Source organism: Rattus rattus, chromosome 14 (assembly GCF_011064425.1).
Source record: "Rattus rattus isolate New Zealand chromosome 14, Rrattus_CSIRO_v1, whole genome shotgun sequence".
Lineage (NCBI taxonomy): Eukaryota > Metazoa > Chordata > Mammalia > Rodentia > Muridae > Rattus > Rattus rattus.
In genome coordinates this window covers 13,696,262-13,719,650 of record NC_046167.1, presented here as the reverse complement: position 1 = coordinate 13,719,650, position 23,389 = coordinate 13,696,262, and the positions used below count along the sequence as shown (strand labels likewise).

Genomic DNA, 23,389 nt, shown 5'->3' with positions numbered 1-23,389 from the left:
GAGAGAACTTGGAAGGGAGTTCAGTCATCGAGGTCCAGTCATCTGTTTTCTCGTCAGTGTTCTCTATGAGATGACAAAAGTCCAGTTGAGAGATGTAAATATCTTCTTGGATGAACTGTACAGATTGGAGAAATCCTGTCATATTGTGATATCATACCAACTATGAAAACTGTCATCATTTGTACAATTGACCCGACACTGAGGACAATTGGAAACAATTCCGATTTGATTTTTTTTCATTAGCTTCTTTTAGTAATCATAGGAGTCAAGCCTCATGTTGATTAGAAGGATATTATATTTGTTTTTCCCCTGTGTATATAAATTAATATTAATTTGCAGCTGTATAACTTATAGAAAGAAGAAGGGAATTGCTTTTAAAATGATTTGGAATCATTTAAAATTTAAGAAATATGATTGGGCCAAAAATAAATAGAAACAAATACACAAAAGACATCAGAAATTTATCTTCACTTCAATATTCTGCATGTGTTCCCTCCCTCCCTCTCCCTCCTTCCCTCCCTCTTCTTTCTCTCTCAACAATACTTTCTAGTTCCCCCATTTCCTACTCTATATGCCTCAAATCTGGGTAACCTGTAACTGTCACTGTTTCTCTTATAGCTTCAGTGACTTCGGAACAGTTAGCATCTCTAATTCAGTCTTACCCTACAAGATCTGTGCTTCAACCATTCTGCGTTACATGTCTTCTCCTGAACCAATCATCTGTTCGTAGACCTGCACTGAGTCTCCTTTAGGTAACGATTATTTAGGCAGAAACTATGGTTTCCCAAATTGAGACAAACCTCTTGTGGGGAGGATCCCATATACTTCACTATTATGAGTTGAGATAAGCAGTTTCCCTAGGTAGTCTGATGGGACTCGATGGTAAATTACCTTTGTTTAAACTACCTGACTCTTCCTCTTAATGTGAGCAGGCAGTGATGCCTGGAGTACCACCAATCAGCACGCAGTTTACAGGGATCCGAATTTGGTTTAGTTGTTTTTCAGAGTGCAGATTTATGAAGCATTCCAACTGTACTTGGAACAGGCTGTTGAGTATACTTGGGGAGGCTGCCAAAATGTTCAGTGTCTTTGGCAAAAGAAAAAAGAAATAAAAAAAAAAAAAAAAAACCCAGATGGTCCCATCGAACAGATCACATGCATGGGTGTTAAATTAGATTTGAAAAGAAGACTGATGCCTACCTGCTGGGTATGCTGTAACAATTAAATAATTTTACTACCACACACTAGTACTTAAAAACCTTAAGGAACTGATCATGTTCGGACTATATTGGACATATTTGATATATGGAAAGATTGGCAGGAGATATTCTAACAAGAGATAGATGATCAGAAAATCTATAACAGAGATCCAGAGAGCAAGAAAGTAATAACAAATTAACATATCCACATATATGAGAGTCCACTTGGGCAGAGTTGATGTGGATATAAACATCAGTGTATGGACTGGTTACTTTTCTGTTGCTGTGATAAAAATACCCTATCAAAATCAACTCGTAAGGGAAAGGCCTATTGTAGCACAGAGTTGGAGGGGACAGTCTGTCACTGTGGAGAGGTCACAGTATCAAGAGCTTGAAGCGACTAGTCACAATGCATCAGCTAGAAGCATCGACTAGAAACTAATAAAAGTTGTACTAAGATCATTTTATCCTTTCTATACAATTGAGGTTCCAGCCTAAGGAATGTTGCCACTCATAGTAGACAAGTCTTCCTGATTCAGGTAATCTAGTCACCACATTAAATGAAACTTACCGCTGTATTTTCACTATCACTGAGAGTGTGATCACAAAACAAAAAAGAGAATTCAAGGGTATCAAGTTAAAGAAGCAATAACTTACATTTCTATACAGCTCAGATTTTTACAGGATAAAGTTCGTTCAGTCTAAACTCGTCATTTTGCAGAGACAGAAACTGAAGTTCAAAATTCTAAATATCTTGTATCAGAGCTCCAAATGTTCGTCTCTGCACCATTAAACAGGAACTCTGAGTTAATAATCAAAACTAGAAGCAGCCTGCTGGGAAAAGAGACCTTCATATCAATCCATCCAAGACTGCTTAGTTTAATCTTTTTTTTCAGCATTCCTCTATTTCAGTAATAAATGCAATGAGTGCCATTCACAAGCCAAAACTGGAGAAAATCTTATTGTCAGTCTTCACACAGGACTCAGCAAAGAATTGAATTTCTTCTTTAATAAACTTGGTGAAAACCCATGTGTAAGAATCTAATTTACAACAGTGACCTCAACATGAAATAGCATTTCTAGCACATAGTTCCTAACACCTGAAGCATTACATCAACAGTTGTCCAGACAGAAAGGTATGTATGTTTCATGTATGTATGTATGTATGTATGTATGTATGTATGTATATATGTATGTATGTATGTCAATTGATAGAAGATAGATGATAGATGATGGATGGATAGACAGATAGATAGATACATACATAGATGCATAGATACATAGATGGATGAATGGATGATAGATAGATAGATAGATGGATGGATGGATGGATGATGGATAGATACATGGATAAGATGGAGATGGATGATAGATAGATGGATGGAGATGACACAGATAGATGATGAATACAGATACATGGAGATGGGTGGATGGATGGATGGATGAAGAGGTGGATGGAGATGGATGGATAGATAGATGGATGACACAGGTGGATGATAAATGGCTGGGTGGATAGATGGAGATGGAGATGGATGGATAGGATAGATAGATGATAATGATGGACGGATGATGGATTTTGCTTTGTTGGTTTTGCTTGCAAATGGTAATTGTGGGATGTTTGGAATATTAACAAATCTCAATGTGTTTCTCTGACAGAGCTTCCAGAGAAAAATTGGTCATGGGTCTCTGAGATTGTGTCCTTTGATTGGTTATTGGCAATGGGTTATTTGATCACGTTATTGGGAATTGAAAGTAAGAAGTGAAACCCTTAGCTCACAGGGAGAGGGAAAGTAACATCCTTTGGGCTTCATCTTGCCTTGGTCCTTTTTCTATAATCTCTTTTCCTTTTCTTTCTTTTCTTTTTTCTTACATCTCTGTGAGACACACAGCTCTTCCACCACACACTCTTGCCTCCACTGCATTCTGTCCAAGTCGTATGGGACCACACAATGAAAGACCTAACTCTCTAAAAGGATGAGCCAAAATAAATCTTTCCATCTTTCTAGTAACTTTCTTGGGCATTCTTTCAGACTGACAAAACTAGTTCATACAGACAACTGCACAGGATGGAGGAAAGATGGCTTTTGGAATCAATGCCTTCCTCTTCCATGATAAAATTCATCTTAGGAAGGGCTTGTCTGACAGCCAAAGATTGGATTTCTCACCTAACCCTACACAGTGATCCCAGGAACAGCCCCCTGATGATAACGTTGCCTGCAGCTCAAATGGATTAACAGTGTGCGATCTCCTGCTTTCTACTGCTTCCCCACCTCTTTCTATTGTCTTAGAAAAGAACAGTCTATGGCCCTGAGGTAAACTCAGATACTGACCCTAGACAAGAGTGTAAGCCCCTGGATCACAGTTTGGAACAAAGTTTAATTTTATAATTTTGTTTTAGATTCGTTGAGAATTTTTTACATGAGTACTATGGTGGTTTGAGTATGCTTGGCCCAGGGAGTGGCACTGTTGGTGTGGACTTGTTGGAGTAGATGTGGCCTTGTTGGAGGAAGTGTATCACTGTCAGGTTTGGCAGTAAGACCCCACCCCCTAACATGGGAGTCAATTTTCTCCAAATTGCCTTTGGAACAAGTTGTAGAACTCTCAGCTTCCCCGTGCCATACTTGCCTAGACACTGCCATGGTTTCCACCATCTTGATAATAATGGACTGTACCTCTGACCATGTAAGTCAGCCCCAGTTAAATGTTGTCCTTTATAAGAGTTGCAGTGGTCATGGTGTCTTTCCACAGCAATGGAACCCTAAGATGAGTACTATATTTTCATCATTTCTACCCATCCTCTCTTCCTTCAATTCCTCCTGTATCCCAATTCACTCCCAAATTCATGACTTCTTTAAGTACTATTGTTCCATATATATACATATATAAGTACAACCTACTGAGTACAGTTGTAGATGTTTTAATATGTGCTCACATGATCATTATCTGAGCAAGAAATAAACCTTAGTTAGATTAAAATATAGAATGTTTTGGGTTCTTCATTGAAACAGATAATATTACCCCCAATTTAATGCAGTAGAACATTCTTTTGTATAGATGCCATTTTAGATATGTCTCAAATATGATAATAGGCCATATTCCTACAGGGATGTATTAGAGTAAAGTAGGTCTATTAGAAATTCATAATGCACAGAAATTAAAGGCTTGTGTGTCTTTTTACTCACACCAGTGTGTCTTCAGAGCTCCGGAGTTGATGATCTGTCTTTTTGCATATCAGAAGATACAGTTTTGCACTCGAATAATGACTTATTCTTTGATTCAAGCCATGGGATCAAATTATATTATTAGAGTGAGATCTCCAACGAACTAATGGGAATTACATGAGCTGCTATTTCTAACAGGCTTCTCCAAGGCAGCTCCTTGAGGGCCAGTGGAGTCTAATTTGTTTGTGCCAACAAGAAAATATCAAAGATGACCAAACTTCTGAAATACATCGTCAAGTGGAGCACAGTCTCAAGGGGGTGATAATTTAACGAAAATGGCAGAGAACATGTGCTCAGAGGTGGGCTCCTTCTAATAATGGAATCATGGTCTTTTATTTTGTGTGAAGAAAACTGTCTCTCTTTTTTTGTGTGTTACCTGTGACTTAAAACTTCTGAAACTCCTGCCCCTGAATCCTGGAGTAGTTTTCTCTGACATTCCACACCCATTTTAGTCCCTGATAACTACGCATCCTTTAAAGTGTGTCTGTTTTATAGTTTATTGTATTAGCATGTTAGCATAGTGAAATAGCATTCAGACATAGAAAAAAGAATCGTCACAAAGTTAGGTGTGAGCCTAGAAGACGTTACTCTAGTGAAAGAGAGAGGAATTGTGGTTGTGAGGAAGAGGAAGAACAAAGACCTGGGGAAATTCATCTCATACCGAGAGAGTAAATGTAGACACCTAAGTGGCAGCAAGAGATCTTGGGCTAATATTGGACTGTGTACCTTAAAATTATAGAAAATATATATTTATAACAAAAACTATTATTGTGAGAGATGCTGTTTGATTATAGTAATCACTACACTGTGGAAATATATATCAAAATATTGTGCAAATGTTAAATATATACAATAAAATAACTTGAGAATAATGATCTTTAGGTAAGGCACCAAGATAAAAGAACAATTTAAACATGCTAAACATGATATACGCAGAGCCAGCTTGGGCTATCTGGAACCCTGTATCCTAAAAAATTAAGTAATCAAATGAATGAATAAATGAATACAAATTTAAACCCTATCTTAACATAAATCAAAACTATCCTAAAGTCTCAGAGAAATTGATAATTTTATATATTCTGACAATAAAATTTTAGGACATTTTATCTGATATTAAAGGGTTGTTTAAAATAGCATTATTTTCTCTTTTAAATGGAAAATGATATTGTAACTTGAAAAATATATCCACATTTTTATTTTTAAGTATTAATAAGAAAACAGTTGTTTTTATTATACTCTATTTATTATTTATTATATAAAGTATTTATGTACTATTACTCATTATATAATAAATTCTTAATTGTTATAAGTAAAAAATTATTTAGTTGATATTAAAAATAATAAAAATAAAAACTACTAGTTATCCCCAACTACTGTGGAAAGAAAATGCAACATGTCTTTGTATTTCTTCGACTTAGTGGGACAACCCAGAGTGACTAGCATAAATTTTCATTAAAGCTTTCCTGCCTGAGACAAGTTAAAGAGATTTTATATCTCAAGATAATACCAAAAATATAATTTATTTGTATACCTGCATTGAAAAGGGGTCTCAAAATAATGCTGACAATCTAATCTCCTTGTATGGCTACACTGAGAACAGGCCTAGAACATTCACAAATCGTGTCAGGACAGACTCTAGCTGTTCATGCAAAAGATGTTGTGTTGGGGGAGGTCACAACTTAATCTCTGAGGATGTAACATGTAGATAGCGCAAATTTCAGGTGCTGGGCCCTTGAAATAAAGAAAGTTGGTTTAAATGGGAAAGTCTTGCAGTGTTCCTGACTAAAGAACCCTGAGTTGTTTGTTTTTGCACAGTGACAATAAACTACACAGCCATCATTCTCCCCATTCTTAACAACTCCTTGATGCCCTATCCCACCCCACCCCACCCCTGATCATCTTACTCTATAGGGCTTCACATTTTACATTATATTGACTTCTGGTGATCCAGGTATCCTGGTAAGGTACTTAACATGCCAGATGGGACACCTGTGCCTATAGAATTCACCTGACACTTTCATAATGTTTCTAAGATTCTGTTAATCCGGATCATACTGTAATATCTCATCAAATCGAAACAAGCCCAGTTAAATGGTAAATGGTACACTCTTTATTACCAAGAGGGAAATACCATTGCAGACTTTATGGACTCCTTTGTATTTTTGAGGCAGCATATGCTGTATCTATGGATAGCGTTCTGATCCCCTCACTGAGGGACTAGGAAGGCTGCCAATTTTTGTGCATATAGAATAACAGAGAATTTTCCGACAGGTCCTGATTTTATGACTTGTCAGATCCAATGATGTTGGCAGTGCCTATAATAGGTAAAGTGCTGTGCAAAGCCCCCAGTAATCTCCAGTAGATAAGTCACTACACAGAACACTAGAGTAATAAACAAGGCACCGCCTTGTGCTTAGAAGGCTCCTGTTAGCATGCTGCCTCTGCCAGCAGACAGGGAGTCCCTGGACATGGCACATATGTAATGGGCTTGGTAAGGGGACATTTAGCACTTACAGCCACACTCAATCATACAATGACAATTATACTTCAAGAATTTGTCTTGAGTGGGTCCTAATGACTCCTGAAATTATAAAAAGAAATATCTGAGATCTCCATATCACCAACATCCAGTGCTTTTATGAACACCCTCCAACACTAAACTAAGGTCTCCTGATACAATAAAGAAAAGAAGAAAGGAAGAAAAGACTAAGTCTTTTCTTGACAAATACTTACAAATAGCTTAGCTCGATATGTTTGAAAAATGAGAGAATGGCCCAAAACTGTATGGCATCTCTCTCAGGAATAATCTGAAGGGCACTGTTTGATGAATTCGTTCTTTATATGATTATAAGCAGAAGTCTTGGTCCCTTTTAGACAGAAGATAAAGAAACCTGAGGGGGGAAACTACATTAATATCTAGTCAGAAGTAATAATTCTATTATTGGTGCCTGGAAACCACTAGATTGAAAAAACAAACAAAAGACCAAAGCAAACTATGGCTCTGGTAAGTTAGTAACCAACAGCTACCAGAAGTACAGATACTCAACTGCTAGGGCAGAGCAATAAGTCAGGACAGTGGTGAGTGCTAAGTAGATGGAACCCTTTGACTTTACTGCTCTTACATGGCGGCAGTAGCTATAATGATGAAAAGAGAGCCTATACATGAATTCAATGACCCTGGCTTTCTAGAACCAATGTTCTGCTTCTGAGTTTCTCATACGGTCAACAATAGAGACCAAACTGAGGTCTTAATATGATAGTGTAATGCAACGAGATGAGCCAACCACTTGGTGGAAACCCTGTTACAGCAAACCTGTTCAAATCCACAGGTGCCTCCGGAACATACCGGTGAAATCAATGACCCATATCATGGAAAACTTGATGAGACAATGGATTCCAGATTTCACCTGTGGATGAACCTGTTTTTGAGCTCTCTACTTTGGTTCACCAATCAATTTCTTTATCCCTTGGACCTATTGCTCAATAAGACTTGGTCTGTGAATTACCCAAACATGGATGCACTTCACAGCTATTACAAAAAATGTTGATAGATTTTTGTCTTTGGGTGTGCTGCATATATTTAGGAACAATAAATATCCTCATTATGTTCTTAATAGAATTTTGAAACAAGTATCACTTAACCTGTGGATCAACTTGAAGAATTAAATCTTTATACTAATGAGCCTATGGGTTCAAGAACATGATTTATCTCTTTATAAATTTGCATCTTTCTATAAGCAAATCTAAATGATTTTCTCTATTCTTGTCTTACAATAGTTGTAGTAGACTCTTCTTATAAGATTGACAGTTCTGTTGTCTTGCGTCACGTATGGAAATGACAATTTTATACGAATGCTGTTTCACCTTGACCTCCAGGCACCTTTCTTTTTCCTTACACATGTTTACCAGGCAAGCACAGCTTCTAAAAATAAGACTGAAGCCCAATTCTCCTAGTCTTCCTTTCACACACATTTGAAATGGTTTACTCATAGAGTTATGTTAAGCATTTGTTAAGAATTCCTTTATAGTTTCATCATTAAAAGTCTTTACAAGCTACCTTTAATTAGATAGCAGTGACATGTTTTCTTTTCTTAAAATGTAAACAGATGCTGGATTGAATTTAATTTATATTAAGATAATCATATACAATTATTTTCAAATTAATGTGGTGACTGCATTCCTCATATAGATGTGACTTAATCACTTTTTCAATATTGGATTTAAATATTTTGGACCTCAGGTAATGATTGATATAGGTGGCAGGGTATATTAAAAAGTATTTTTAAAATTTAACATTTTCTGAGAAAAAATAAAATTGGAATCACTTTCTCCTAAGTTTTGTGGAATTCACTGGCAAATAGATTAGGGGGGACATAAATTTTGAGTGAAAGTGTCTTTAATATTTTTATTTCCATGGTCATTATAAAACTATTTTGTCTTGGCATTTCATCATTAGCATGTTAAACCATTCATGTGCCTTTAAAAATTTGCAGATTTAGTTCAGGTTTTCTAATCAATTAGCATCAAATTGTTCATAGATTCTCTTGGTGTTTTTAAAATCTCATTCTAATTATACTCTTTATTGCTTTTATTGTTCCTGTATGAGAAAATTATATTTTTATTATTCATCTTTAAATATGTATGTTTTATTTTCTTTCTACTTGAATGGTTTCTAATTTTTTATTTATTGTCTTTTCTACTTTTATTTTTTCTTGCTAATCTTTTGCATAAATGCTGCAAATACTATAAAATTTCTACTCAATTTGTAATACTGTGTTCAACATATTTTGATTTATTTCATTTACTCAAAATCAATTTTATTTCAATTACTTCTAATTATTCTTATTTTTATTATGATTTCTACATAGTTTTAGACACATTTTATTGAGAAATAAATTTAATTGAAAAGTATAGAAGTTATGTGAAAAATCATTGCATGATTTCACAATGGTAAAAGATTTTCCCAACATTATGAAGAGAAAAAAAAATCCAAGCAGGGCACCTTAAAGTTTAAAATTCTATAACAAGAAGAAACTTTTCTGTAGTATTTAGCAATTAGAAAATTCTTACAACCCCCAAACAAACCAGGCTGTTGCCAAGACTGTGGATTGCTCTCCACAAACTGTCTCCACAAACTGACAGCAAGGCCCCATTGATGAAGTCAACACCCATACAACTCATTGACCATGGAGAATTTGAGCCTAATAGAGAGCCTTTACCCCTTTGTTCTAGCATGTTCAATATAGAAAGATGTTCTTCATACAACAAAACAAGAAACATAAACACCAACCAAGCCACAAAACCTTTAATCTACAATGGTGTCCTGTTTACAAGCTATGTTAGAACAATGGTAGCTCAAAGCCCAGGCCCATATCTGATTTGCCTTCATACCCACTCCAGAACATGGAACCTGACACTATTTCAGTGACTAAGAACCTGAGACTAAGTGGCCCATGGATCTAAGGTAGAAACAAATACTGCTGGTCTTTTTTTTTTTAAGACAATAAAATGAATAAAATGACTACTGATGACATTCTGTAATACCTACAGATCAGTGCCTTCCTCAGCCATCATCAGAGAAGCTCCCTCCTGCAGCCTTGGGAACAAATACAAAGACCCCCAACCAGACATTGTGCAGGGAGTAAGAGACCTTGGTACACTCAGCCCTAAATGAGATGTTTCCATAAAATCCTTCCCAGAGTGCACAGGGAAACCTGTATAAAGAGTATAAGAGCCAGAGGGGGATAGAGTACACCAAGAAAACAAGCTTCTATGTCAATATGTCCTCTCCTAGAGACAGAGGCAGCATGTACATGGCCTACACATATCGCATCAGTTAGAGGGCTAACGCCGAAAGAAGAAATGAACACATGCCCATCACTAACCCAGAAACATCTCCAAATGATAACCACTTTCAGATAAAAATTTTGTTTTCTCCAATGGAGTCTTGATGGGGTAACAAACTACTCTCTCTCTCTCTCTCTCTCTCTCTCTCTCTCTCTCTCTCTCTCTCTCTCTCTCTCTCTCTCTCTCTCTCTCTCTCTCTTTTCGGAGCTGTGGACCGAACCCAGGGCCTTGCGCTTGCTAGGCAAACGCTCTACCACTGAGCTAAATCCCCAACCCCAACAAACTACTCTTAAGGGTAGGTTGCTTATCCAGCACTATATAGGAAACAGAAAGCTAACCCAGTGGCTTCTTTGGAGTTCCCCGTCTCATCCCATAGAAGCCTGTCTGTTTTCTTATCAGAGACAGAAAGGCAATGAACCCAGGTAAGAGAGTAGTAGAGAAAAACTGGGAAGAGTAGACGGAGGGGAAACTGTAATAAGAATTTATTACGTGAGGGGAAAAAAATCTACTTTCAATAAAAGGGGAAAAGGAAACTCCGCATATTATTTACAAAATACAAGTCCATTTTTACCAACATAATGAAAGTTTTGACAATCCAGAAACCCAAACAATTATTCTAAAAGAAAACTGAACAGAATGATGAAGCAATTTCCTGAAGAGATAGATAAATGACTCGAATTAAAGACGGAATATTTTTAGCAACTTACAAATCAAAATTTTGGGAGTTGATTTACCCCCAGCTAGCAATATTCTAAAATGAAGATATGGAAGTGAAAGTAATCTTACATGTCGTCTCTTGCTATTACAATTATCAGGGCAGTTTGTAAAAACGAATGTTATTATCTTATTAGGCACCACAGATATTTTCATATACGAGCTTTTCATCACAGAAAGATACATTGCTTCAAGTCTACTTACCTTAATAGTCTCTGGCTCGTGATCATTTATATCTGTGCGTAAGAGGCCGAACCAAGAGGATCATGAATGCAAGGGCAACCTTGTCACTGCACGCATAAATCACACACATGCAAATACACAGTTTGATGGTTTTTTATTTCTCCTGTTAGTCTTTTAAAACTGAGTTTTTCAAGAAACTCGCCAATTTTTCTTGCCTCATTGTATCCTTTGAATTGTAGATCAGGTTTTACTCTGGTAAGATCTGAAAGAAAGGCATCGTTTTTCTTATTATTTCTAATACATTTCTTCAAATGTATTAATAGTTGATTGTTATGGTCCAGGATATGATATATCTGTGACCATTTCATAAGCACCTCAGAAGAAAGATTACTAGTTTAATATTTAGAAGTCAGATCCTTATGCCTACATTCATTTCTTCTGTTTATTCAGTCTATTCCAGAAAGAACTTTCAAGATTGGCAACTCTTAACTGAATTTTTCTATTTCTTTATCTCTGCCAGTTTTAGACATATTTTCAAGGTGCTTTCGTTAGACAAACACACAAGTAGGGTTGTTATGTTGTTTTATTGAGTTTACCCTTTTGGGAATACAAAATCTTGCCTTTTTATTTTTATTGATGTACTATTCCCTCAAATTTACATAGTTGGTTACAACACATTCTCCATCATTTGTAGGTGTCTAATGTCATTCTTGAAGTGGGACGTTCTCAGTATATCTTTCAGTGACTCTCCTGTTGATTTCTTTTTCTCGTATTTTACTTTTTCATATAGTCTGACAATATCTGCATTTCAGTTGGCATGCCTGTGCGATAGCTAATCTTGGCTGTCAATTTGAAATGCTTAGGACGAGGAAACCTCAATTGAGGAATTGCCTTCATCAGATTGTGAGCATGCCTGTGGGCTATATTTTTATTAATAATTGATGTAGAATGGCCTAGCCCTCTGTGGGTAGTAATCCAACACTATGTAAGAATGCTGAGCGTGAACCTGGGACCCAGTCATTAAGGAGAATTTCCAAGTGGCCTTTGCTTCAGTTCCTTACTACAGGATTTTGTCTTGATCTCTTAGTCTGTTTTCCCTTGTTAATGGACTATGGCCTATAAGTTGAAATAAATCCTGTCTTTCTTGAGTCGCTTTTGGTCATGGTATTTTATCACAATCAAACCAACTGGGACAACTTGGTTGTAGTCACTGGCATATTTGGGTATTTCTTCTTGATTTCTCTTTGCCCTGTCTTTTGTTGTCCTTTGATTTCTCTATTGTTACCTTTATTCTTATTTGATAAATTTGCATTTTCTTGCCTATCCTCATGTGTAAAGTAGAATCAGGAATGCTGGTTGGTGTGAATGATTTGTTATAATAACAGAACCTGGATCAGCGAGTTTCGTTTTGCTCAGTTTTGTTTCCATGGGATGAAATTCCTTAGCATGGCTACCAGATTTAGGTCAAACTTAGTTTGAGGTATTTGCAAAAGATGACTAATAAATATTTAAATATTTCAGGTGCAGTTTTTTTTTTTTTTTCTTTCTTTTTTTTTTTTTTTTTTTTTTTTTGGAGCTGGGGACCGAACCCAGGGCCTTGCGCTGCACTAGGGCAAGTGCTCTACCACTGAGCTAAATCCCCAACCCCTCAGGTGCAGTTTTTACTCCTAACAGTTTGCTGATTTATCAGCCCAGTGCCTGGTATGTTAACTAGGGCCCTCCACACTGGTTAGACTGGAATATCAGTATTTCCCAGCTCAGTGAGCTTTTAATTTCTACTCTTAAGCCAGTGCCAACTACAGTGGGCTAATGAGTGCAGAACTACCCTCTCCAACCACCCTACCCACCCCCCCCCTACCCCCCACCCTGCTTCAGACAAGAACATCTTGTCTTCTCATCTCAACATCTCAAAGGACCCCTCCCTGTGGCTTCCTTCTTTCTAGTAAACCTCACCCACAAATCTGGCCTTTGGGTAAACTGGAACTCTCTGTCTCTTCGTGTCCTGGGGACTGTGACGCTCTCCTTGAGCTACTTTACTTCCTCATGCTCAATATGAGGCTCTTTCCTTGAAGCTGAAATACTTGGAAGATGAGCTTTCTCGGTTCCCTGCTTTTAGGATTGACAGTTCTTTGCTCTGTACTTCTATTTGGGTGTCTTGTGTAATTTGCCTCACGTTATGGTCCACAACTAGAAAGGAAATGCTGCACTTGGTTTCTGAATCATGTTGAGATAGTGGAGTGTCTGCCCCAGCTTCTCTTTTGGTCTTCATTACATCTTGTTATAGTAGCTATTCATTTTGTCCATTTTCTTTGGAACATGCTATGCTTCCTGAAGCCGTAATTTTATATTATTAGGGAATAGCTGGAATTTTTTCACGTACTTTCTCAAATATATTCTATATTAATGAGACACAGAGTACACCTCAAGCAACAAAATATGGATTTTGAGTTTCTGAGTTCTAGGATAACAAATTTTGATTAAAATTGCTTTTATTAAATATAAGAATATAAAAATATAAAATTATAAAATATAAAATACAAAATAATTTAAATTGATTCTATAACACTGCATAACATTTTATCCTATGTTAATATATTTAATAACACTTGTACATCATTCTAATATCTTATATATCCGTTAAAAGTGTAACTCAAGACATCAAAGCATATCCATTCAGTTTCACAGTTACTACAGAGTTACAACTCTTATATTTCTTTTGTGTGAGTTAACTTGGATTCCTATCTGTCAAGGATGTTCATAGGTAGAGTCTCTTAACTGTTATACATAGACGAATATATTATCTGCGAAGAGAAAGGACAAGTTGTAGAGATTCTCTTCCCATAGAAACTACAGATTGTCTTTTATTTTTACCTCTTCCACAGGACAATCAAAGCCCCCCTTGGTTTACTTCTGACCTAGTAGGGATGCTTGAGATTCTACATTTAATATGATGCCTGTCATAAACTTCTGATAAATGCCCTTCACTGTGTTAAAGTGAGTTTCAATCCATCAATATTTATGAAGAAATTATTTTTGCCTAGGGATTTCTTTAAAATGTGCTTCAATTGCCCTCTTCTAGGCGTGATAGATAGTAATGATGAGGCACAGGAACGAACTTGTCCACGTTGCCCCTCAGGTGTGATGATGGCTCCTTTTGGGGCCCCCATCTTCACTTAGGCAGCTTTGTCCCTGTCCTTAAGATGTCACTTCCATCGGGTAGCCATCTTGGTTCCTCATGCAACAGCTGAGAAGGTTAATCATAAATCATAATTTCTGTCTGTGATCTTCTCTTTGTTCCGCCACTGGGCAAGAAACAGTGTCTTCTTTCTATGAGAGAACAGCATTGAAGAAATTAATTAGTAAATATTATTTAACTGGTAACTAATCACTTTCTATACTTGGTATTTACTTCTAATGCTAAAATGAAGGATTCAGTGATTTTTGTTTTCAGGCTAAAATTATAATTCTACTTCAAGCCTGATTTAAGAAATTGAATATATTTATGACACATCAGGCCTGCCTGCTACTGATAAATATATAAATGTTTGTGTTGGAAAAGTCACTAAATACACCGTTTCTCCTCTCTGTGGGGGCCTGAGCAATTACTCTCCCATTTCTCATTCTAGAGGGCTGTGCCCCTCATCCACAAAGAATGTGGTTTCTTCTTATAAAGAGTATGACACGTGTAGGTGGCCATATCCTCTTCTTTGTGGCTGTGTGGGAAGCTATAATCTGTTGCCTTGCCTTTTATCAGGTGTGTATGCAATGGTGCAGAATCGCTGTGAATGTTAATTTGATTCCATGTTTTTTGTTTTTTTGGTTTTTTGCCTTTTCTGTCCTTATGTTTGCCTCTTCTCTAAAATATGAAGCTTTACTTTCTACTTTCAGATTAGGGTTCCTTGTAAAGTACCCTAAGGGGTTTTGAATAGAACATTTTTCCAGGTTGATGTGTTATTAAAATAAGTCTCGCCAATTCAACTTCTTTGGTTGGGCATATTTTTCTCCCAATAACATATAAGTAATTATGTTATACATCTGGTTCACTTACATCACTGGTTCTTCCTTGCATCTATGGTAAACAAACCATCAAACCAGTAGCCAAAACTCCCACCAACTTCTTATAAAGTTAGTTGTGACTTCTTCCCTCAGATTTTTATTGACATGTTCATTTAAGCCCAAGCATGCCTACATTTTGACTGAATTACTTATAAAAATAGAAAGATTTTTCTGTAACAGTGTGTTGGTCTATTTTCACAGCAGTAACCAAAGAATGGTTACTGGGTTTTTGTTATTGTTGTTGTTTGGGTTTTTTGTTTGTTTTTTGGTTTTTTTTCCCAGAGAGGTGTAGTGAATTCTGTTGGGAAGGAATGGGAATTCTAAAAACTTGTATCCTGTTGTAGTTAGCAGAGTAGAAGAGTTATTGATAATGAGTTTTTGTGCAAATAGTCAAATCTCTAGGCTTCTCTGTCTTCTGAACAAACCACTATGGAAGCTCCAACTAGATGACAAAGATAACTGAGCGCTGATGTCCCCATTTGTTGAGGTGGCTTTAAATTAAACTTAAATTTCTTCATCAAAAAAAAAGGAAATTTTCAAGACTCAAACATAATTTATTCACCCATTGTTCTCTCTGATTTTCTTTATTGGTTTGAAAATTAAATATAATAGTCCAGAATAGAGAGAATGTTAAGGTCTTTAGTAGATACTGAAAGCAGAGAGGATGTTGAGTCTTATAGGATTATGGCTTTTTCTATATACGCATCCCTAGCATACAATTAGTTTATACATGGAAGAACTTAATCATACCGTAGTAAGATAGAACAATTACAATAAATAAATAACTATAATAAAAGCTATTTTAACCGTTTGAATTCTTTTTTTAAACTGTAACAAAAACAAGCTCATATTTATTTTTACCCCAATGATAATGTACAAGTAGAACAGGATGAGTAAATATAGTCACCAGCAGCCCCTGAACCCCCTTCTCAACTCCTCCCATGCTTGACCACTGCTAGTTGGAAACACTTTGGAGCAGAGCGATATTATCTCCTTTGAGCATGATCCGACCCAGTTGTTTTCTTGACTTTGTTTTAGAATGAATTTCTTCTGCATCATCTAATACGAGGTTCATGTATTCATCAAAGCCAATAATACAACCCTCTATCCACATATTCACTTGTTCATACAGCCACATCTGAATTCGAGATCTATTTTGCAAGTATCTGAAGATAAGGTTGCTGGGCTGCACCATCACCTTCTGCACCTTCTGGCCCTGGCCGCAGTACGCCACGGTCGAAGTCACAAAGATCACACCAACCGTTTGAATTCTTAATTTCTGGAGTTTTTTTGATTTAATATCTTTGGGTCACTGTTGACTGTGACTTACTGAAATTCCCCCAAAGCCAACTATACATGAGAGAGAGTAGGGTATGTCATTTCTCGTAAGTGTAGAAAATCATGGCTTAGGAGAAATCACTTTGCCCTAAAAAGCAATTTCTTACCAGCAGCTTGAAAAGAAATTCTGAGTTTTGGAATGAAGTGCTATATTCCTTCGCTAAAGTTCCAAAATAGCACATCTTTATATGCAGCCTTACTAACAATATCTGGAAGCAGAAGCTGAGGCGAGCAGAAGCAGGCTGCTGAGCACTGCTGGGCCGGAGGGCTAACCTTCCTCTTCAATCAGCGGATTAAGAGTCTAAGGAAAGTCATAACCTACAGCTAAGAGTCAAGTCCTGAAACCAGGACCGAAGACGGATCGGTGACCGCCTAGCACACTATCTGAAACATTGTCTTAAAAGAATGTTGGGGGTGCACCCCATTCCAGATTACTTAGGTACCCAAGAAACAATTCCTCAGCCATGCAAGAGGCAATCAAATTTCTCCTTTAGAATGATACACACATCCCCTGCCACACTGGACACCATACATTGTTCAAAGATACTTACCTATTATTTTATACACACTTAGAATCTTCTCTTTCAAGCGAATTTGCTTTTGTCCAGTATTCTGAGTGGAATTCCAGCAGCCAATTTTACCAGATACTGAACATTTCTATTATATATTTTGTTCTTTGTTTCTGACTCTGTTTTCAGTCCTACAGCTTACAGTGTTCTCTCCTTATGTCTGGTGTATCTAGATATTAATAAAATCTATGACACCCCATGCACCACATACAGCCAATACCAGGGACATAAAGCTTACCCATTCTGGCCACACAATCATGGGGTACCTTTGACTTTACAAAGAATTTAATCTGAAGGCAGTTTGCTTTCAACCTGCTTCCCCCTCTGTGTGAATATGGCTGCAGGAGGAAATGACCTATGGAAGTTTATCAGGCTAGGTTTCTCTGTTCTATTCTAGACCAAATATTAGTTTTCCTTTTGATTTCTTTACAGCCTAAATCACTTAAAATGAAATTGTCCACAATTCTCTGTCTACCTATTCTAAAAAAAATCTTCCTGTAAAAAAATCACATTAGAATCAGGAGTTTGGTGTTTACATATGTCTACTTGTGTTCAAATATCCATATATTTTAATAAATTAATAAAACTGGTCTATAACCATGAAGATGTGGTTTTTAAAACCCTCTGAGTCCAAATAATAGACAATTTTGACATCAAGACTGAGATGAATATCTCCATGCTAGGGCTTAATTATGATAGCTTAGTGGTACATGAAAGTGAGAATTTCTCTGAGTTCTATTGAAGGGAAAATGTATTAGTGACTGTTATCATTAGACATAACACCATGCATTAGGCAGTGCTCCAGGGCCCAAAAGGCCAAACAATGAAACTGCTGTTCTCATTTCCCTCGTTGATGTCCAGTCCCTTGGGAATGAACATTTAAATAATGTTTGACTTCGAAACTGGTTCTCACAGTGTAACCCTACTTGCCTTCAATTCATTCTGTCGTTCAGGCGTGTTTTAAACTCATGGTCTTCCTTTTTGGATGATAGGAACCCACCACCATGCCCAGCTTGAAAAAAAAGTCTTTAAAATACATCCAGGCCAGATGTGTTTGCACAAACCTGTAAGTACCAGCACTTGGGAGAAGTAGGACGATCAGTAGTCAAAGCCATACTCAGCTACATGGCCAGTTCAAGACCAGCCCAGGCCATATTAGACCTCCATATCTAAAACACAAGCAAACAAACGAATACAATTTGTCAGAAAGATAGATACGCCTTTAATCCAAACACTTGAGAGGCTGAAGTTTGATCATCAGCGGTTAGAGGCAGCCTAGGCTACACTGTCACCCTTTCTCAAGGACCAAGATGATGTGAAAGTCTAATACACTTCCGACAAGCATCTTCGGTGCTGAAGACACGTTTCTATGATCTGTTAGCCACATTGATGTCTTTCACCACCCACAATCCCCTAATTCAGTAGGAATTTATTTTTGAAATGGATAGGTTTTCAGTAGGGCTACAAGAAATGCAGTATATTTTTAAATCCCACCCCTACAGCATCTAGTGATGACTTCAGAAGTGACAGGATAAATACCTACTAGAATTATATTTTATGATTTTTCTGAGACTAAGGGAACCTTATCTCAACAAAAAAATGTTCCTTCTCTGAAGTTCAGTGCCAGGACTTTTTAAGATTAATATACAAATAATTAATACACAAATAAATGAACTTGGTAATGTTATTTACTAGAATCATTTCTTTTGTCTTTAAAAGAAAAATATTCAGGATATATAACAACATGTGCTAGCATATGTATGTTATATACATACACATACTATATAAAATGTTCTACATATATGATTTTTTGCATTTATATAAAGTAATTAATATTAGTACGGTGGCCATTAATACTTAAATACTTAAAAGACACTGATTTTTAAAATTCATGCTCATTTTTTCACTTCCTTCTCTTTGTCTCCTCAGTCTTTTCCATTTTTAATTGCCTTGCTTTTAGGTTGGACCTTGAATAGCGGGATACATATATGACATTCAGCTATCATTTTACCAATTTGGGAAGTTAAATCATGTTATTTAATTTACACCATTAATAACTTCTCCTTTAAAAGGTGAACTGTACGTTTGGCCTTACAAAATTCTGGAACTACTGCAATCCACTTCAATGGATAAGAAGATAAGGTAGGCATAAGAAGAAAAAAAAAAACAATTACGAAAAATTATCAAGAAAATTAAACACTATTCTGCCATCAGGAGTCATTTCCTTATATGTTTTCAGCCAGTGGCACAGAAGTATGTATTATTACATCTGTGCGTGTCTAAGTGTGTGCTTGCACACATGTATACACGTTCGTGTGTGTAGGTGCACAATCGAGGGTATGTACATGCATATGGAAGCCAGAGAACAGCCCTGAATGCCAATCCTAAGACATAGTCTACTTATTCCTTTTACAGTCTCTTGCTGCCCTACCTAGAACTTGTCAAGTGGGCTGATTCGGATGGTCAGTGAGCCCTAGGGATCCTGCCCCCTTCACAACCCCCCAGTGTTAGGATTGCAAGCATGAACCCCCATGCCCAGCTTAGGGCTTATTTTTATATACATGATAAACTCTGGTAGTCACCATGCAAAAGAAACATTTTGCTGACTGGGCTATCTCCTGAGCTCTCAGAGCATCCTTTATTCCCTAACAGCTATGTGGCTTTGTGGCCTGACAGATCCTCATGGTTCACTTACCAAGGAGTACACAGCTTGAAACTTTGAAACTTCAACACCTGTAGAAGACCCAGAACACATTCAGGCTATGGTAGCGTCAATCACAAAGTAGTGTTTGACAGAGAGGTGGGCCATTGCATAGTCCATGAGGTGATATAATTACTCATGGAAAGAAGGGTGTCTTTTCTTATACTTTTTCTGGGCTGCAAACTAGAAACACACTGTCTTGAGCATCAGGTTTGGCTGCTGTTGACCAGGTTCAAAAGGTTTCCATATCTGGGTTTACATTTTCAGTACACACCGAGGATAGCCCTGTTATCATAGGTTAATTCACCCACTTCATTAACATGAAGATAAGCATTTTGAATTTGATAATGGAGAATTGCTTCCACATTTCATCCTTCTTAGAAGTTTCTGGTGCTTTTAGAAACTTGGTCCCAGGCATGCTTTCACACAAAATATCTCAACGCTGCAGGCTCCAGAAAGAAAGGGAGTCCAAAAGTCCAAGCAGAAACCAGGGCTCTTAAAATTTTGACGTCTTCTGCTGTGTTCATAAAAGTGTTCATGTTTGTGATGTAAAGGAAAAGACAGGAGACGGTGTGTTTTGGAGCAAGGGAGAGTGAGGAAATTCAAAAGATGGCACAAGGTAAATAATATTAGTAAAAATATAATTGCAATAAATAATGTTATTAAAGGTGGAATAATCAAACAAAGCAAACTGTTAGCAAACCCCCAAGTACGTGTGATCAGCTCCCATGGTAAGGGATGACATGGGAGTGCCCGGAAAGGAGCTGCAGTACACCTCCCCGGTGGTGATGCTCACTTGAGAGGACAAGTGAGACCCAAACAGCAGACAGAATGGTCCCAGCATGCTTGCTGCCTTTTTGTGTTTGAACAGTGGCTGTCAGTCCCAGCCTTGCAGGTAATGGAACCCAGCGGGAAGAAGGGGCGGTACCCAGCGGTGCAGCCTGAACTGAGAGCAAATTTAAATTACTGAGTTTTTTTTTTCTTTTTTCTTTTTTTTTTTTTAAATTTTTCTACTCTCTGCGACAAACTGAAAAGATTCCAGCACGCTAATTTAACCACCCTGCTTCTTCTTCTCTACCTCCCCCCTCCCTTGTCTCCCTGCTTCCAGGATAATTAAAAGAGAAACCTGTAAAAGCAACATTCCCCGTGAGCGAGTTGGTGCTGCAACGTGCTGGTAAGAAAATGAATTTAATTTTTTAATCTTTTTTTTTCTTTTTTTGGCTTTTCCTTTAAAAAAAAAAAAAAGCTGAAGGCTTTGTCTCTCTAATGCTGTCATAAGCGTGGCTTCCCTGCTGTGAGGGGTTAGCCTGTAATAAAAAGGTATAATTGCCTGATATGTGACCTCCGCGCCATACTTATAACAAGGACTAACCGCATCCCTGTGCACCCTGATGATGCTTCTCTCTGCAAACTGACTAGTCGATGCCCAACCGCAGCAAGACTCAGATTGCGGCGCTGTGTCAAGGAGCTGTTCGGTTGTTTGGGGTTGGAGTTTCAGTGTCCTGTCAGAAGTCTTGACTTCCTCCAAGTTGCTGCCTGACAGGTGTTATTATGCATTCTAATAGGACAGGTCCCTATCATAATGTTTCGATGTTTACTTCTTAAACAGGAAATACAAGGATTAAACTTCTTTTGTTTTATGAAACAGCGTCATTATCACCGACTTCCGTAGTCCAGATAATGAAAGACCAGAGCAAGTGCTCTGTGGAGTGACTTTAATCCCATTTTATCTGTAACTAGTTAGGGGGTTCATTAGACAGCCGTGGAGGAGAGCCCTATATCGTGTGGAGACCTTGGACTTGAGATGCCAACTTGATTCCTTGAAAAGACAGTTTTTAATTCAATCCAATTAAACTCAACAAGTATTTCTCCACACTCTAACTGGAACTGCTTGGAGAATGCCAGTACCTGTTACTCAGTGACTGGGGAGAAATCGAAACACGCTGTAAATGTCGAGAGGCAAACTTTTCTCCCTGCCTTTAGAACTGGCCTCTTAGGTACGATGTTCCTATATGCATGGTCGTTTGCTATAGATGAGGGTTCAAGGTTAGCTCTCCATAGACCATGGGACAAGCCCTTCTTTGGGTGCATGTATATTTTTGCTTCTGTTAATTAGTACCTGTTGCCTGTCCATTTTAGATTGCAGTTTAATACTATAGAGAGAGAAAAAAAAGATGGAAATATTACTGCCGATGTCATTATTATCAAACACTGTGCATGTCATTTAAAAGTACATCTCACTGTAGTAAGTTTTGATTTTCTGCAGATTTCGTGTCAGAAATAGGAATACACATGGAAAGGTTTAGACTTGCGGAGTCCAGCTTAGCTCTGGGTCAAGAAACTTAGATATGAGGACTTTAAAATTTGCTCTTAAAATGCATAAAAACATCAAGGAATATAATTTGCTACCCCTCCATGGTGCTTTATAAGGTGTGATAGATTTTACTTAGTTTTAAAGAGAAACATGGATTAGCAGAAATAGAAGAAGTTTCAGAAGCAGTAGTTCACGACTGTCTACCAAAGCCGTTGCTAAAGAATGTGTCTGCTGTGGATGTTTGAAGGTTGTGTACCTTTGCATCTGAGAGAGAGTGGAGCAGAGGATGCACTGGTCTCTGAAGCTATTCTGTCTAATTGTGTCATCCCTACATTTAACAGCTCTGAACCCTGACGCCCTTGGGTCTTCACCAATGCCCCCAGAACCACTTGAAATGTCTAAAAAGACCTGAGAACATTAGGAAATGTCAACTGCTAAAATAATTTCTGCCTTTTTACATTGAGAGAAAATGCTGTGGGTTTAATAGTTCATTTTAAAAAAAAAAAATCTGCTTCCTACCAGTAACTGTGTGTTAGCCACGTTTCAGTGGGAATTGGGACAAACTGCTGCCCAGTAACAAGTAACTAACTCTTTAGTGACTTTCTCTGTATAGAATCGGGGATCTGAAAGGGCTACTCGGAGCTGCATACAAGTCAAACAACCGTGTTTGTGTTCCTTAATTATGAAAAAGGGAAATTCATTCATTATTTTACCATCCTCCTTAAATTTTCAAATGTCCAAAGTCATGTTATTCTTTTAAACAAATTTCGATTTGAACGAACAAGGAAAAATAAAGATCAGTAGACGTCTCCAAAATTTTATTTCTGGCACAAAATAAGAATAGGGTTGGATAAGCTCAGCCTCCCCAACTTCTCCTGTTAACAAGATTTGGAACAACCCAAGGTGTTCTGTGTGAGAGATGCCTTCCTCTCTTCCCGATCATCATGTGAAATCAGGGCTTTCGCTGTGGAACTTTGCCACTGAACTGGTAATCAACTCGTGATTCTGTAGATCTCTGCAACTGAAGCGATGCCTCCCTCGTTAACAAAACGTTGAACAACACTGAAGTCACATTTACCCTCCCCGTTGTCCCAGCAGATAGAGAACCAGCACTAGCCCCAAGTGCTGATCCCTAAACGCAGATGTTAGCATGTCTTTTCTTCTTTCGCTGCTGAAGGGCTGTGCCATGACAGCTTCCAAGTTGAAACTCTTACACAGTAACTCTGCATTTATTGCTAGCTCTTGCG

At 37.5% G+C, this 23,389-nt stretch overlaps 2 protein-coding genes across 3 annotated transcripts in view; one reads left to right on the top strand and one right to left on the bottom strand.

Moving 5' to 3' along the window:
• Positions 1–16,161: 16,161 nt before the first annotated feature.
• On the bottom strand, positions 16,162–19,882 carry LOC116883941 (small nuclear ribonucleoprotein E-like). Its single transcript, XM_032885190.1, has 2 exons — positions 19,823–19,882; positions 16,162–16,499 (listed from the first exon to the last, which is right to left on the bottom strand). Exons 1-2 carry the CDS (start codon positions 19,880–19,882, stop codon positions 16,176–16,178), a joined length of 384 nt encoding a protein of 127 aa, XP_032741081.1. The 3' UTR covers positions 16,162–16,175.
• A 714-nt stretch (positions 19,883–20,596) lies between these two features.
• Celf2 (CUGBP Elav-like family member 2) overlaps positions 20,597–23,389 on the top strand; it is an 821,906-nt gene continuing 819,113 nt past the window's right edge. The window contains exons 1-2 of one of the 2 annotated variants that reach the window (XM_032884458.1): positions 20,597–20,723; positions 20,937–21,002. In XM_032884458.1, coding sequence (XP_032740349.1) covers positions 20,671–20,723; positions 20,937–21,002 — 119 coding nt within the window. In that variant the 5' untranslated portion in view covers positions 20,597–20,670. The other variant, XM_032884469.1, reaches the window with a different exon arrangement.

Coding starts and splice junctions, on each gene's coding strand:
- LOC116883941 (XM_032885190.1), bottom strand. CDS start 19,882: ATGTGTTCTGGGTCTTCTACAGGTGTTGAAGTTTCAAAGTTTCAAGCT. Junction 16,500..19,822: donor TTCAAGCTGTGTACTCCTTG/GTAAGTGAACCA, acceptor AAAAAACTCCAG/AAATTAAGAATTCAAACGGT.